This window comes from Abrus precatorius, unplaced genomic scaffold, assembly GCF_003935025.1.
Source record: "Abrus precatorius isolate BTA unplaced genomic scaffold, Abrus_2018 Scaffold7, whole genome shotgun sequence".
In the NCBI taxonomy this organism is placed as follows: domain Eukaryota; kingdom Viridiplantae; phylum Streptophyta; class Magnoliopsida; order Fabales; family Fabaceae; genus Abrus; species Abrus precatorius.
The window spans coordinates 23,844,082-23,862,449 of record NW_020874417.1 but is presented as its reverse complement, the minus strand read 5'-3'; the positions used below and the strand labels follow the sequence as shown (position 1 = coordinate 23,862,449).

The 18,368-nt window shown below is 29.5% G+C and overlaps 1 protein-coding gene across 1 annotated transcript; it reads right to left on the bottom strand.

Annotated features, from left to right (window-relative positions):
- Positions 1 to 1,394: 1,394 nt before the first annotated feature.
- Positions 1,395 to 5,541, bottom strand: LOC113871363 (kinesin-like protein KIN-14U). Its single transcript, XM_027508448.1, has 10 exons — positions 4,590 to 5,541; positions 4,388 to 4,471; positions 4,120 to 4,281; positions 3,911 to 4,017; positions 3,614 to 3,801; positions 3,365 to 3,529; positions 3,052 to 3,273; positions 2,818 to 2,855; positions 2,424 to 2,551; positions 1,395 to 2,341 (listed from the first exon to the last, which is right to left on the bottom strand). The coding sequence occupies exons 1-10, from the start codon at positions 4,765 to 4,767 to the stop codon at positions 1,715 to 1,717; spliced, it is 1,899 nt and encodes a 632-aa protein (XP_027364249.1). The 5' UTR covers positions 4,768 to 5,541; the 3' UTR covers positions 1,395 to 1,714.
- Positions 5,542 to 18,368: the final 12,827 nt, after the last annotated feature.

Here is an 18,368-nt window from a genome sequence, read left to right as displayed (position 1 = left end):
AAGTGTGTGATATTTATGCATGTGAAGTTGTTTTATTTCATGTCCAAGAATGGTACAAGTATTTAGAAGTGAAGAGAAAAAACAAAACAAGTTACTTACACTTCATCATGTGATGATTGATTAAGAGATTTAGATTAACTGTATTTCATGCATGTTAACTCTCTTAAATGTACATTATGTATTGCATGATTTTGTATGTATTTCTAGATGTATGTTAAATTTAGAATTTAGGTATCATACAAAACGTTATTTTCATACTCAAATCAAATTTATTTTTAATAATAAAAGTCTCAACATGTGTCTTATAATTAAATACCATCAAATAAAATTAAAATAATTACTTCTTTCACATTTTTTAAATAAATTTATATAATTAGACAAAATGTATATCGTAATAAACTTTTGTATGATTAAAAAATAAATTTAAAAATTATTTTTCCTAACAAATAATTTTAGATAATAATACATAATAATAAAAAAAATAATTATAAAAATATGTCATATAATCATTATTCACTCACAAATAATAAAAATTTATTTAACTTGCTTCTTAATATTACTACGAAGTTATGAAAATGTACGAGCTTACAAATCTAAATATTAGTAATATTTTATTAAAAATTAAAATTAATTTTAATAATAAAATCTTTAAGTTTATACTCAATTCTAAAATACATATTTTTTAAAAATAGAACTTGTCAAAAACTAATATTTTTATATATTTAAATTGCATGTATATTCTAAGAACACAAATAAAAATTGGACAACACTTTTTTTCTCCTTAAAATATTTCCTCGCAACCCAAAATTCACCAAAAGCTATGTATACAAAAGAGAAAAATAAATAAATTACAATAGTTTTTCTGAAATTCGAACAGAATTAATTAAAGCAAGAAATTGGATACTCACGTAGAAGAAGTAACCAAGATGAAAACGGGGGCAGCTGTGCGAGGAAGAAAATAATTAGGGCAGGTAGCGCTGCGATTGTAAACAGGGGAATGAGGGGAGGGATCGGTTGAAAGAAAGAAAAAGGGATCAAGGGGTTTCCCCCTTTATTCACTCAATCAAACATGTATTACCAAAATAAAACTCCAACTTTCATTAACAATGTACTTCTAGAATTGCACCTAAATTTTCTTCTTACAAGTTTCAAATAAGCCAGAAGACACCCGTAATAGAAGTAGGATCCCTGAGAGAAGGCTTTGAGGGATAGAAGTATTGTTGTCCATTAACAAATTTGGTGTGTGAGGGTTCAACATTCCACCTTGAATAAGAGAAACGTTAGTTCATGAAATAGAGACATTTGAAAAGAAAGAAAGAACCAAAAACCAAAAAATTTTCCTCCATCTCACCACACTACACTCTTAAAATCTCTTCCCACACGCACTTTTCCTCAACCCCCTTCACCTTATTATTGATCAATATTACAGCTAGGTGGCTGAATAACTGTTGTATTCATATAAAGGTTATGATGACAAACTTGGGTGAAAGTTAGTCTCCCCAAAAAGTTACACAATCACACAAACAATTGACTGTAAGACCCAATAAGAACGTGATCATGTTAACAATTAACAGATCAGACTCCCAATAAACCAACAAAACACACCTATTAATATACTACCCGCTACAATTTGTTACATAAACTGATAGTTAAACATGCAACCACTTTTCGCAACATTAAAAAATCTGCAAACAAGATATATCTCTTTTAACCCTTAGATCAGATCAGACATCCTTCTTCGATGACGACACAATGTAACTCTCAAGTTTGGATCTGATGATGCAACCATTTGACTTCGAGTAGTTGTGACTTGTGGTTCCAAATCGTTGCATTTAGACCTTTCTGTAAGAACAGTACTTGGAACAGCATTTGTTTCAGCATGCCGAGATTTTCCATTTGAACTTCGCAGGATTGCTTTGATACGGATATCTGAATAACTTATTGATTGGGAATGTGAAAAATGGATTGAACTTCTAGACATCATTGATCTAAAACTTTTCAATTTCGTCCCATTTTCTTGTTCAGAAGAACTTTGCCTTTGGCGACTTGCAACAGTTGAATTCATGAATCGAGGCACTGAATTGGAAAAATTCCTTTTAATAGATTTCTTAGATCCTTTTGGGGTTTCAATGACCTCCTTGACATCGTCTTTGGGACTAATAGAGGCTGCCATGTCATCACTTTCCAGAAGAGTATATGTAGTTGACAAGAGGCTTTTACTCTCACTTAACTTCAACTCAACCTTCTGTATTTGTTCCCTTAAAGTATGGCGCTGTTTTTCAGCTTCGTTAATGTCTTCCTCCAGCTCCATAATCCTCTTCTCCTTTTGCTTCTTCAATTCCTACATTAGCATGCATGCAGTTAGCAATCTTCAAACAGTTTCCACCGAGGAACTTGCTTTAGACAATTTTCAGTAAGTATACCACTGGCACTTCTTTATTGGACTCTATTGCTCTCGCCCTCTTTGCAAAGTTCAAAGAACAAATTGTCTCACAAACATCTTCTTCAGAAGGGCTTATATGCACGAGCATCAAGACCTTTGAGCCATAACCTTAAGTATTTGATAATAAAGATTAGATATTTTATATTCTAGAAGGAAAAAAAGTCTGCACAAAAGTCATAAACTAACATGCACAGTTCATATAGAGGTCGACAGCTTCACAAAAAAGTCTGATCATGTCTCACTGTTCTTACCCCATAGTCTAAATAAATTAAATGCTAACACATGTAAAATATCTCAAATTCTAGATTTCTCACCATTTATGTGCACAACAATTGGTAGTGTATGCAAAATTTAGAGAAGAAATAGTATCATACCAAGAGAATCTTTCAGTATTTGAGTCAGCTTGCTATTTCTGCAAACAAAGCAGCAAAATTTCATTAATTATAGATACTTTGATTGTCGAGAAAGAAATAATTGTGATATAAAAAACTAGCAGCAGTAAAAAAGGCTCATGTCTGTTGTTAAATTGCCTTTTCAGGCACAGATCGCATCTGGTGGCCAGGAGGACATAATTGAGCATGAGAAAACAACACCAGCAGAATACTTGCCTGTAAGGCACGTGACACCTCTTCCTCTTCAAAGCTGCAATGACATCTGCTAAAGCTGAAAGAGAAAGATTAATGGCTCGGCCCTCATCAAGTGTTAGTCCTTTGGCTCCAGTTTTAAGCAACCGTTCACTGCCTCCAAGATCAATCATCCACAATTTACTTATTTCACTTTTGGCTTCCTCCACGGCATCCCCACGTCGAAATATGTTTATCCTCGTCAAGCTAGAGATATGAAGCTAAACAGATAACGTAACTATCAAGCTGAGAAACCCATGAAAACAGTTTGGAGTATCTAATTAGACCTATAACCCACCAGTGTGACCTGCTTGATGCCTCATTCACATTAGTCCAAGAGGTGGATCTGAATCGTCTTCCCTTGTTATACCACCATTTGGCTTTAGCATAATCAGGAATTGGCACTTCTGAGAGACCCTCAATTTCAATCAATCCCTTTGGATCTGTTTGGATGTTGAGATTGCTACAAAACGGGTGAGTTAGCCAGAGTTTGAGACATATTAGTATATTACTAAAGTCTTTGAAATAGTGAACAAAAAAATGTTACCACTTTGTCGTAGGTTCATATGGTCTACCAGACTGTCTTGGAGCTAGCAGATCCCTGAGATTGCCCATATAAACTTCCAACATGCTCATTGTAAAAGTAAAAGGAGATGAATTATCCAAAGAGGAAGCTAAACGAAAGAGCTCTTCAAGAGCACGGGGAATAATTCCAGGCTGTTCGTTTGTACCATCCTAAAAACAATTATTACATGCCACCATACATTAGCCATACTGCCACATCCTCAGTATTGTGTGTTTAACACATGAACACAAATAGCAACGCAATTTTGAATGGACTAACCATGGTGAATGTCTTGCCTGTGCCTGTTTGACCGTAAGCAAAAACACATACATTGTGCCCGTCCATTGCAGATCTTAGAATTGGCTCAACCTCAACAAAAACACTTTCTGCATTGGTTTAAACAAAGGCATACACCCTACCTTTAGCTAAATTTGGAACAACAATTTTTCTATCAAAATTGGGAAACAGACCAACGTTTTAATACTAGCCTTGGCTTGCATCTTTAGGAAAAACATTATCAAACTCAAAATCTTTCCTTGTTCCTCCCAACTTAACCCGAATTCTCTCTGATCCAGCCGATACCGGTTCAGAAATTCCTCTCTTCTCCGCTATCAGATTCGGTCGAATCCTACAAAACACACGAATGCTCCCTGCATAGCAAGTTTCAATTCTCTTCAACACTTGAAAAGAAAACAGTGTTTTAACAAATAACATAAACCTGAAACCTCCAATGAGTACATATTACTCAATATTTACCTTTGATGTCCAATATCTTACTCAACGCTTCTCTGCGCTTCTTATATAATATCCTCTGCTTGATCCTCAGCTGCTCAATTTCTCCTACACAATCGATTCAACCGAACAAAAATAATTAGCAACATCTATTTCACAGATTTAAAACCCATAAACCAAAAAAGGAAAAAAAAATGATGTGGCTTTATTTACTCATTACTCATACTTTCTAAATTGGATATCAAGAGCTCAAGCTCGTTCTTTTCGTGCTCTGGCACGACACCCACATCAGTGTAAACGGTGGAGGAAACCGGTGGGAACCCATCAACGGAATCTGCGTTCAAATCCAATGATGTTGACTCTGAAGGCAACAAAATTTGCTCTTCTCCGTTTAAAACCAGCATTTTTCCTATAACAACATGAACCACGCCCACCTACAAAACCTTGTACTTGTACCAAATATATATATATATATATATATATAAGACACTGATTGAAAAGTAATGCAAGCGATCACTGCTACCTCCGTACTCTTACTACAGAGAGATCTGTTTTATTATTTATTTATTTGTTGTTATTTTTTTTTGCTCCTGTTTACAGAAAAGTCTAACTGGCTCATGAGAAACAACGATCAACGAACATGTAACGGAAGAAGCTTCTAGACACTCACTATAGACTGAACCCCCCAACCAACCTCGAGTCTTGTAAAATACACAGCAGCTACAAGCACGAGAAACAAAAACATAACGGAGCAAGTAGAACACGCGTTATGATGAAGCTATGATGTAGAAAAAAAACTCAAAAAAGAAAAAGGAATAGGGAACCGTGCCAAGAACAAGTAGGATGAGAAGGTTTAAATGAAGCACGGATTTTCAACGCTCTGTGGAAATTAAGGGGAAAAAAAAGTTTTGAGGAGGAATTTGTTATTTTCAATGATTGAACACTCTCAAGGAACCAGATTAGGAGTGAAAAAAGGACTTTGTAGTACAATGATAATAATGATAATAATGATGATGATGGCGTAAGAATATTTTTGGTTGGTCCAGATCTTCAACTTGAACTGTAGAAGGTTGGCTTTCATTCATGGAGCGTGAGGAGCGGAGTGGCAAAGTTGAAATTAAAGCGAAAATTGTGTTCCTTTTGATTACGAACCTCACTGCCCTGTGTCAGTGCTTTTGAGTTAAACTTTGACCAGAAGCAAGGGGGGAACGTGGTTGGTTCTTCTGTGCTTGCAGGGTTTATTTCAGAAAAAATCTTAATTTATGTGAGCCAATGCCATTCAATAAATATGAGTAATCCATTCATTTCATTTCATTACATTTGCCTTTTATAGAAAGATAATTTTAATAAATATATATTAATATTGTTAAAGTATTTACAAAAAAATTGATAGAATGATGTGGCTCAGATGCTGCCACGTCAGATGAGAAGCATTGGATGGTTTGTTTGTGGTGAGAGTAGGTACGGTCCGTTTTAAAGTTTGGTGAGAAATTGAGAAATTGTTGGTGTACCATTTGCTGCATTGGTGCAGGATAATTATCACGTGCATTTTTCAAATATTTTTTGAAAATAGCATTCATGAAACCTAGTCTAACTTTTAAAAAAATAAGTAAAAACTCTAATATATTTAAAAAGTAATAACTGCAAGATAAACTCCGGAGCGAAAAGCCTTTGCGGACTTGGTTTCAGGTATTGGTACTTGTGCTTTTTATATTTTTAATATTTAACTTATTATTCGTATTTCAACGGTTTTTTATGATCTTCAAGAATAATATATAAAAAATGAGATTGTAGAAATAAGAGAAATTAAAATTTATTATTAGTAATTAGTGTAGATAAAATTTTAAACTACTATAAATTGTTATTAATGATTTTTTACAAAATTTTAAATTACTAAAAGTTGTTATTGATAATTTTTTAAAAAATTATAAAAAATTAAGCATTAAAATTTATTTATTTATAATTTTTTTAATAATTATCATCGACATTTGTTGATTTTTATTAATTTTCATATTTTTTAAATTTTTTCAACATTATTATATTTAATTTTTATAATTTTTTAATTAATTAAATTGAGTTTTTTGTGATCTTAATTTAATAATTAATAAAGATATAATAAATTATAATTTATATGTATTTAAAATATATAATTATATTTTACTTATATATTTTTATTACTTTATACTAATCAATATTGCGTGAAATTTTTATTATACTTTTACAATTTGTTAAAATAAGATTTTAAATCAAAAAAATTAAAATTAAATAACTTGTAAAAAATAAAATATATTTAAAAAAATTAAAACATCAGTATTGCACATATATTTAAATATAAAAATTATAATTATAATTAAACCTTAAATTTTTCAAACAAGAAACATTTAATTAAAACTATTAAAAGTTGTACTGACTAATAAGGCCCATTTTCAAAATGTTACAATAAAATTCTTTCATCGTGTTTTCTTTAGAAATCTTACTGTATGGTTAAATTTATTTATAAATTAAACTAAAAAAATTATTTTAAAACTTTTATTTATCAATCGAAATATTATATTTTAAAAATAGTTTTCTTTAAATCATAACATCGCAAGTTATTAAATGTTTTGTTTGATTATTGGTTGAAAAAATAATTTTTATATTTTTTAATTAAAGTACTATTTTTATTATATTTAATTATTTAAATTTAATTATGTTAAAACTAATTTTTCATAAATCCTTCAAGTTTTATCAAAGTTTAAGTAATTTTTTATTTATGAATTTTAATGATTATTTTATATCTCATATTTGTAATAAATTATCAACTAGTCATGATCAATACTTGAATATTGAAGGTAGTTACAACATCTGGTATGATACTCTAGTCATCATAAAGGGTGGTATTCATGAAAAAATCAAATGAAAGTGAAGGTTAAGGGAAGATAACTTTACACAGGCGTCAATAGTCCTAAGAATAAGTTTATTATTTTCTACACTTAACACGTTAATTATAAATATAAAATGTGTTATAGTCAAGATGAGTTTGAATAGTCAAGCTTCTTTTCCATGATAAGATTTTAACACCAGATTAAGTTGTATAAAGAAATAAGATTTTAGTTAAAAGGATGATAACAAAAGAACATTTCTTTTACCAATAGAATATTAGAATTATAAAGACTTAATATTTGTTTGATTAAATTTTTAAGAGATCAAAATTACATAAAAAAAAATTAGATGAATTAAAAATATAGTTAAAACTAAATATTATTATCAAAAGATCTATCCCGTGTGAGTGTATGTTCATTAAAATAAAATATATTAAAATATTTTATTATAAAGAACATTATATTCTTAACATTTTAACATTAAAATTATTTAATAATTTATATTTAATGGTATTTGAATAAAATATAATTATAATCTGTTTATCAAATATTTTGAGAAAAAATAATAAATTTTTTATTAAAACATTTATTGTATAAAAATATAAAACTAGTTCAATTTAGTATTTTATTTTGAAAATAATTCGCATTTTAATAATTTATATTTAATAATATTTATTCAAATTTTTATAAATATATGTTAAAAAATAAATTAAAGATATCATTCATTTTTAAATATTTTTATATATTATTTTTTAAAATAAATAAATAATCCATTAAAATAAGTCCTTTAACCTTTATCAATTACCATTTGTAATAAAAAAAGAACTTAAATATAATCTTATAAGTATTGTTGGTGTTATTTTATAATTAAAACTAAAAAATTATTTTAATAATATATATTAACTTATAATATTAGTGTATAATTTTTAACGTTATTATTATTTATCATATAAATCATGAAAATAAAATTTAAATTTTAACTAAAGATTAACACCACTGTCTTTAGAGATGCTTCACATCACTATAATGCTTCACCTAATTTATCCGTTGGATAATCATAAAATACAAAATTATTTAATTTAACATATTTTTATTAAGTAATTTTTTATAAAATTTATTAAAAATAAAATTAATAAACACTTCATTATATTACTTTGTTAACAGATAATATATTTTTAAAATGATAATAAATATTAAAATTTAAATAATATATATTTAAATTATATAAATTTAATATATATAATGATAAAAAATAATAATTAAATTTATTAATTTTATATTTTATACAAAATTATTAAATAATATAAATATTAAAATTTCACACCTAATTTCAACGTATCCTGGCTTTAAATAATAACATAACATGGTTATAATATTGCATGTCAAACAACGTTATTTATTGCATTTTGTCTGTTCCTCGCAGTTGTGGATCTGTTCATTATTATTGTTGTTTGTTTTTGGTTCCTCCATGGTCAGTTGCGTTGTACGAGAAGACTTGTCTTCGGATCTCAATTCATCGCAGTTTAGGATTCCTTTGGTGGGTACAATGCGGATAAGATAAACTAATCTAGTTCATTTTAATTTATTTTTTATATAAAATAGAATAATTTATTAATGGTAAAATTAGTTTTTTTTTTTCTCTAACAAAAAGCTAAGTTGTTATTTTGCTCTCCAACTCTTTTTTGTTGATTTTAATTTTCTATAAAAATATTTTAAATAATTTGTTTCTCTTAAAAATACTAATTTTATTAAAAATGTATTTTTATTATTATGTGTGTTGTGAAAATATTAAGTGATAGAAAAAATAAAAATATTAAAAGTGATATTTATATAAAAACAAATCAAGATATAAAATTAAACATAAAAATATATAAAATAAAATATAAAACATATTTAAATAATATAGAAATACTTTCTAACAAATAATTAGAAAATATAATTTGAATTGTTATCATAATAATATATAGACAAAATTATAAATAAATTTTGATAAAAATTTATAGATAAATTTTTTACGAACTAACTTACAAAGAAAATGTTTTATATAGAGACTAAAATACGATTTAAATTTGACACATTAGATAATTAGATGACCATTTCACATAAAAAAAAAAACTAACTTTATTATAGTATATTGTAAGAATAATAACAAAATTAAGAAGAAATTTTTATATAAAAATGATATTTTTTACTTATAAAATAAAATTACAAATAAATATATAAACTAAAAAATCATTTAATTCTTATTTTATTTTGGCGGTACTTCTATTGATTTTTTTAATCTTTAAAAATAATTATATTTGGTAATTTTAACATCAAAGCCGTTCGGAGTTAAAAGTTTATAAAAACTATATTCCAATCAGCTAACTTGTCAGAGTTTGTTATTATTGTTTACTTTAGACTATAATATTAAGCAGCTACAAATTTTATTGGGTTGAGGGAGAAGTGGTCATAAGTGTGTAACTAATCCTCTTCAAACCCCGTAACGAGACACTGAATTCCACAATTCTAAACTAGCATTTGGTAATGCTAACAAGAAATAAGAATGCTAGATCCCATAAACGTGTTGCAACATTGGAAAATTCAGTGGTTAAACAGATAAAAATTTTACATTGAAAATAGAAACAAAATTACACTAATATCTCAACAAACTCATACCCGAGTATTGTTCAATTACTCGTTAGAGTATTCACCTCCAACGATAATGCCATTTTTATCATTTCAATGAATTAGTGAAAGTGTGAAACAGAAAACTTCTCAACAATATGCGCCGACACTGTACGAATATTTTGTATTCCTCTGTAATTGGTCTTTACTCTCTACGACCATCACCACTCTCTGGCATCCATGTGCATTTAACAGAGAAACTATTTTTATAAATAATTTTGTACTTTTTTTTAATTATCAGAAAGATAGAGAAAAAAGACAGACATGGAAACAGAGAGGTGCAAAATAAAGTAATGTAAATGTAAAGAGATAAAATGAATAAATTATCGAAAAGTTATAAAAAATATTATAAATAATATAGTTCATGTGTAAAAGCCAAGCACATTGAAAAACCAAAAAAATAAATATGTAAAACATTGATTTAAAACGTTTCTAATCAAATCAGTTAAAAATGTTGAGCAACAAATAAACATTCCAGAGTCATTTTATTTTCAAGAATGAAAAAACAAATTCTAATTTTTTAATTAAAACTTAAAAGTCCTCGCTTTTGTGGGTTTTTTTTCTTTAAATTATTCTTTTTTGTAGAATATGTCAATAAGAAAAACTCGTTATTTAGTAAAAAATAATAATATTGAATTAGTATGCTAATAGAGCCGGCAAAATAAGATGGATTGGGCCAAAAAAATTCATTAAAAATGGATAAATTTGAGCTATAAAAAATAAAACCTGAAATTACTTTGAACTATTTTGGCTCGGACCAAATAAGTCCAGTATCCAATAGGACTTTAACAAGGTTGACCCATAAAAGTTCGGGCAGCTCGTATATATAAATATATATATATATATATATATATATATTGAGATTAAATTCTGAGTTTTAAGAAGTTTAAAAAAGAATATATTTTAGTTTCAAAACCATGTTAATGAAAAAGAGACCATTACTTTTGATGATTCTAAGCTTTCTCAAGAAGTTTCATGTTCTTAAATTTTGATATTTAAATCTTTAATGGACTTTTTTAATCTTTACAAATTTGTTTTATATTTTTGTGGACTTTTTATATGTATGGACTTTTTGTCGTAAGAAATTTGTTTAATTATGAACTTATTTATATTTTTGTGGACTTATTGTGTGTATAAAAATAAAAAATTGGCTGTTACAAAATCAATAAAAAAAGAAACTAGTGACCTTTTACATTTAAAAAAAAACCAAATAAATGGTCTAATATGAAAATTGAACAAAAAAAATGAATAGTCTATTAAGCTCTTGTAAAAATAGTTTAAAATGGCCCATTATAAACACTAAAAATAACAATAAAAAGAATGATTTCTTGTTATAAAAATAGTAAAAAAAATGACATGTTACAAAAATAAGAAAAAAAAATTTATTCAAGTTGTCGAACCGGCCCGTAAAAACCCGTAACGCGCATAGGATAAGGTTTAGGCAGTAAAAATATGAGCCCATTTTTACTTTTGGTTAATTAAGCGACCCGTTTGAGCCCGTTATCTGTATTGGACTAGGTCGGGCCATCCGTTTTGACAACTCTATATGCTAACAAATAATTTTGTTGGTATAAAATATTAATGTATATTATTAATCCATCACGAAGCAACACATCAATATATAAACGAGAGTTGATGCATGTGTTTAGAATTGTTTTTAAGTAAATAGTTGAAAAGATTATGTTTTCGGATTAATCTAACAATCCTAACTCTACTTAATTTTTAAATAATATTTTGTACTAAGAAATTTTAGAAAAATTTGCTTTTACAAAAAGTTCAGCATTTAAACCTAAGTTTGTTAAACAAAAATAGAAGAAAAAGAAAATAAATAATATTTATATTAATTCACTCAAATTATAAAAATGACGTTTAATTTCTTGTACATAAAACAAGAGTTTTATCATGAATGAGTATTAAACATAAATGATCAAAATTCAAACATTATTTTATACATGTCTATTTAGGTTTTTTTTTTAATATTTTTTCTTAATAATTTTTTTAGACTTTATCTACAATAAATGTATATAAAAATTATCGTATAAAAAACTTTAAATGCTATTTTGAAAGAAAAAAAAAAGTACAAGGTAATTTTTACAGTACTCTTTAATTTAATTTTAAAGGATACCGGTATCCTTTTACATGGTCTAATATATTTATAACATTTGTAAAAGATATATTTAATATTAAAAAATTTGATATTTTTTATTTTTTGTAATTGCAATATCTTCCCTTTTGAATTGTTTGAAGACTGCAATTAGGGTTTATTGAAAACAGAAGGAGAGAAGGGTCATTAACAAAGGTGAAGTGAGATCACTAATGTAAGTGAAAATGACAGTGTATGTGCCGGTGAAAGGTGATAGTGGTGTCAGAAGATAACATTATTACTGTGTCACATTACCAGTTCAACAATAGTAGTTACCATAGGTTGATTTTGTTTTGGGTGTTTGCAAGCTTAGAAATGGAACCATAACCTTTGGATATTGCAATTTATCATAAGGTTATGGCTTGAACTTGCTTATAGAGGTGGCTTGAACAGTAATGATAATGTCTTTAGTGCAATGATGATGGTGTTGCGGTTCATATCTATGAGAGGTATCTTGCAAAGGGTTGATAGTTGATGACAAATTTAATATAAAACTCCACTAGGACTTGTCTCTGTCACAAGCCATTGAAGTCATCCTCATCTGCGAAACCTACGTCCGTACATTGCAAAAAATTAATAGTGTCCAATCAATCAACATTAAAACGCTCTACTTAAAACTAATTAGTATCAAATGTAATATTAGTAACTAGAAAGATGAAAATACGGACCGGGATTCTCTCCCATAACTGGACATTCTTATTACATTGATTTTACATTTTCGCTTAAGCCAAAAATTATCAATAATGTATTTATTTTGAAAACAAACTAGCTTTTTGTTCTTGGTCAACGTAAGAAGGATATTAATATCCTTTTAAATGTTAAAGTATCCTATAATAAAGACACTAATTACGGTAATTGAGATGTTTAGCAAGTAAATACATCGTACTTAGAGTATATTCCATCCTAACTCTTATTCATACTTTTCAACCAAATCTTCAAACCTATTCAACTAATCTTAATTACTACATGCATAATATACATTGCATTGCTGACTCTACCACAGAATGTAATTGGAATTGGGATATTTAACAATCATATACAGGCAAAATTCAAAACATGAGTATAAAATTAATCTTTAAATGCGGTAGCAAAGAACCTCATCTTAAAAAGCATATTAATAACAATGGTAGTTTATTGACATGGGATCAACTTGTTTTATATTATTTTAATTATATTTTAAAATAATTTATTAACTATTATTTTTATTTGATTATTCTAATTTAATTTATTATGAAGTGTTATTATCACTAACTTTTGTTTCAAATTTTAAAATTACTTTTTAAAAGCCAGTACGATTGAAATATTAAATAAGTTGTTGAGTCAGATCTCTTTCCTAGTTTTTTTACAATTTTCTGGTAATCTTTTCTATTTTACTATTACATTAAATTGTATATTGATTTTATTTATACTTTATTGCATCTTTATTTTTTTTTGGGGGGGGGGAGAATAACCCTTTTTCTTTATTATTATTCCAAATTTCTTTCTATTATATATGTTGTTCCCAAAATAGATTATCTTGAGCCGCAGTGTATGTGCGGTGGGCTAAACGAAAAAGACTTTTTTCGACAACTAGTCAATGATGGCCTTCCATGGATTCACCTATATAAGCCGCAGCTAAAGTAGCAAAAATAAGAGCTTGAATACCGCTTGTAAATAATCCAAGGAACATGACAGGTATAGGAACTACTAAAGGCACTAAAGAAACAAGAACAACAACTACTAATTCATCAGCTAATATATTTCCGAAAAGTCGAAAACTAAGCGATAAGGGTTTTGTGAAATCTTCTAAGATGTTAATCGGTAAAAGGATTGGAGTTGGTTGGATGTATTTACTAAAATAAGCTAATCCTTTTTTTGAAAGACCCGCATAGAAATATGCTACTGACGCAAGTAAAGCTAATGCAACGGTAGTATTTATATCATTTGTGGGCGCAGCTAACTCCCCGTGAGGTAACTGTATTATTTTCCAAGGCAAAAGAGCCCCTGACCAATTAGAAACAAAAATAAATAAAAACATAGTTCCAATAAATGGAACCCACGGACCATATTCGTCTCCAATCTGACTTTTGCTCACGTCTCGAATGAATTCAAGAACATATTCAAAAAATTTTTGACCAAAAGTGGGAATGGTTTGCAGATTTCGAACAACTAGAATGACTGAAACTAATAAGATAGCAATTACAACCCAAGAAGTAATAAGTACTTGGGCATGCACTTGGAAACCCCCTATTTGCCAATAGAAATGTTGACCCACTTCCACAGCAGATATATCGTGTAATCTTTTTAATGTGTTGATGGAACATAATAAAACATTCATATTGTCCTGCCCTCTTAAAAGAAATTGAAATTGAAAGGGAATTATTTTAATTCAACCATCTCCTTTCCTTTTTGATTTGTCTACTTTCATTTTTGATTTTGAATACCGACTAATCACATAATATTTCCGTTTGTTCTTTTTATATTTTTCTCTTTCTTTTGTGCGATTTAGTAATAGTATAATAACCGATTTCATAAATCTATGAATCTCCCCAACCAAATCAAATAATTCATTTATCTTATTATTAATAAAAAATTTCGTATATAGCTAGAACAACCCTCACAAATTGCAAATATTAAGTTGTTAAGAATTAATCGGATTGAGGCTATAGCATCATCATTAGCTGGAATCGAAATATCGGCGAGGTCCGGGTCACAATTTGTATCGATTAAACAAATCGTTGGAATTTCCAAAGTTATACATTCTCGAAGAGCCGTATATTCTTCTTGCTGATCGACGATTATTACAATATCGGGTAACCCCGTCATATATTTAATGCCACCAAGATATGTTTTCAAATGAGATAATTGTCTTTTCAATATAGCAGCATCTCTTTTTGGAAAACAGTTGAGTCTCCCCGTCTTTTGTTGCATTCTCAAGTCCCTGAACTTATGAAGTCTCGTTTCTGGAGTATACCAATTCGTTAACATACCGCCGAGCCATTTTTTATTAACATAATGACACCGAGCTCTTATTGTCGCACGCGCTACTGAATCAACTGCTTTTTTTTTGGTACCAACAATTAAGAATTGTTTTCCCTTACTTGCTGCGTCAAAAACTAAATCACAAGTTTCTGATAAAAACCGAGCAGTTCTAGTAAGATTTGTAATATGACTCCATTGAGTTCGCCACCATAGAACTCAACAGTTACACCTACTTGTTCGACACTATATTTCAATTCTGCCCTTCGAAAAGGAACATCGGCTCTAACAATTCCGTCTCCGTCTACTAAAACAACCGGAAATGTTTCAAAAAAAGTAGGCATACGGCGTACAAAAAGTTCACACCCCTCTTTATCTCTAAAGATGGGATGCCCTAACCAACCAACGGCTATTCCATCTCCATTATCCATTGAGCCCGCTCTAAACAATCCCCTTTTTGCTGGATTATTGCCGATGTAATCATAAAAAGCTAATTTTTCAGGAATTTTAGACCAAGCTTCTGATAAACTTTGATTTTCGGCTAGCCCAGCACCAACTCTTCGATATATTTCTTGCTGGAAGTATCCTTGATCCCATTGATAACGAGTGGGACCAAATAATTCAATGGGAGTAGTTGTTGAACCATACCACATAGTTCCAGCAACAACAAAAGCTGCAAAAAAGACAGCAGCGATACTGCTGGAAAGGACGGTTTCAATATTTCCCATACGCAATCCTTTGTATAGACGTTGCGGTGGACGCACACTAAGATGGAAAAGACCCGCTAATATGCCCAATGTTCCTGCTGCAATATGATGAGAAGCTATTCCCCCCCGGAACAAAAGGATCAAAACCTTCCACACCCCATGCGGGATTTATGGATTGTACCCTTCTCGTTAATCCATAAGGATCAGACACCCATATTCCAGGACCGTACAATCCTGTTACATGAAATGCTCCAAAACCAAAACAAACACTCCTGCAAGAAATAAATGAATTCCAAAAATTTTGGGCAAATCCAAAGAAGGTTTTCCGGTACGTTCATCACAAAAAATTTCTAGATCCCAATAAACCCAATGCCAGATAGCCGCTAAAAAGCACAAGCCCGAAAACACAATATGTGCTCCGGCCACACCTTCGTAACTCCAAATACCCGGATTCGTTATAGTCCCCCCGGTGATATTCCAACCGCCCCACGAATTGGTTATTCCTAAACGAGTCATGAAGGGTATAACAAACATACCCTGTCTCCACATTGGATCAAGAACAGGGTCAGAGGGATCAAAAACTGCTAATTCATATAGAGCCATCGAACCAGCCCAACCAGCAACCAGAGCTGTATGCATTATGTGAACAGAAAGCAAACGGCCTGGATCATTTAATACAACAGTATGAACACGATACCAAGGTAAACCCATGAAAATACCCCTTATATCAACAAAAAATAGACACTATGTAACTTTATTGCACTGGAAAAAACTATACTATGGATTCTCACCTTTTACCTTTTAGTAGATTATCTCGGAGAAAGAATTAATGTTTGTTCTAGTTTTTTAGTAATAGTGTTTAGTAATAGTGGAACAATCATATTTGTAGGAACAAGAAGAAGCAGATCTATTCTATACCCGATAAGTAAGAATACGCAATGGTGGGAAGGGGGGGTTGACAATTTTCTCTATGAGTATTTAAATATGTAAATGCAGACATATTCGTTTATCACCCAAGGACCCATTCGTAACAACTTTACTCTATCTTTATCTTTACTCTTCCCTTTTTTATGATTTATAAAAAATACAATATAATAAAAGCAAATTGTTTTTAACACAATAAACCCATTCTTACGTTTCCACACTAAAGTTAAATATATTATTTTATTTTCTTTTTTTCTCTATTTTATGCCCATTGGTGTTCCAAAAGTAACCTTTCGAAGTCCTGGAGAAGGAAATGCATCTTGGATTGATATATAGTGCGACTTGTCAGATATATTTGGTCATACGGGATTTTCCCGTTCTCCCCCCCCCCCCCGATTGAGATATCCTCTCTTTCACCACCAAAAAAGAATGATTGAATCATCCAAAATTTGGAGCGTGAAGTGTAATGAAGTGCAATTCGATCGATTTTTTATTTTTTGGAGGGGATATCCAGATTACTATTCGAAATTCAAAATAATTTATGGTTGGCTTGCTTGGACCAATAAAACGAAGTATCCAGACTCTGTTTAGAAAAAAACCAATTGGTAATATATCCACAATTACTACTTCTATCATATCATATATTTTACAAAAAAAATGAAATAATAAATTCAGAGAAGAGATAAGTCGTAACAAAAAGACATGGTATTGTAATATTTGTCCTATATGTGCAAATAAAAATCGGGCAGATCCTTATCCTTACTCAGAGTAGAAAAGAAACCTAAAAGAATTGAGGAAGTCCATTCAGAAACAAGAAAATTACATTGTGATTTGTGTTCGATCTCGATGAAAGCAATACATCAATGAGAAGTTAGTTCAATAAATTTAGTACATTTTTTTTCGTTAAAAATTCAAAAGAGTCCATTATGAAAAGGGAAAGAGGGTTGAAATAGACACATTGATTCCTTTTTGTTTATATGATTTTTAGTGAACCGTATGCATCAAAAGGTGCATGTACGACTCTTAAGGTATAAGATTAAATCCTAATCAATCGACTTTATCGAGAAAGATTACTTTTTTTAGGCCAAGAGGTCGATAGTGAACTATCGAATCAACTTATTGGCATTCTGCTATTTCTCGGTATAGAAAAATATAACAGAGATGTGTATCTGTTTATAAATTCTCTGGGTGGGTGGATAATACCCGGAATGGCTATTTATGATACTATGCAATATGTACAACCAGATATACAGACAATATGTATGGCATTAGTCGCTTCAATGGGATCCTTTCTTTTGGCAGGAGGAGAAATTACCAAACGTCTAGCATTCCCTCACGCTTGGCGCCAATGATTCTTTTATTTAAGAATATATATGAAGACTATACTTTCGCCATAAAAATACTTAAGTAATAATAGCATGGTACTTCGAATTCGATATACAAATTTTTGTTTTTTAAACCATTTGATTATGTATCGAAAAAGTAGTATGAAAGAGAGGGCTTTTACGATTTTATCTGATCTATCAGGAACCTAGTTTAGTTTTAGTGTCACAGACTTTTTTGTTTTTAGTTTTCATACCAAAAAGCTTTTAACAATATTTATGTCTAACAATATTTATTTTAATTAGAAAATAAAAAACATATGATAAAAAACAAGAAACTTTCGGATTGCTGAATAACAAAAAAGACGAAATAAGAAAACAACGGAACCATCATAGTATTTAAAAAAAAATACTCAAAAAGAA

What these genes read in the sequence shown, in the direction of transcription:
- LOC113871363 (XM_027508448.1), bottom strand. Translation starts at nt 4,767, where the DNA reads ATGCTGGTTTTAAACGGAGAAGAGCAAATTTTGTTGCCTTCAGAGTCA. An exon ending in TCCTAAAGATGCAAGCCAAG is followed by an intron (nt 4,018 to 4,119) that starts GCTAGTATTAAA and finishes AAACCAATGCAG; the next exon opens with AAAGTGTTTTTGTTGAGGTT. An exon ending in CAGGCAAGACATTCACCATG is followed by an intron (nt 3,802 to 3,910) that starts GTTAGTCCATTC and finishes AATTGTTTTTAG; the next exon opens with GATGGTACAAACGAACAGCC.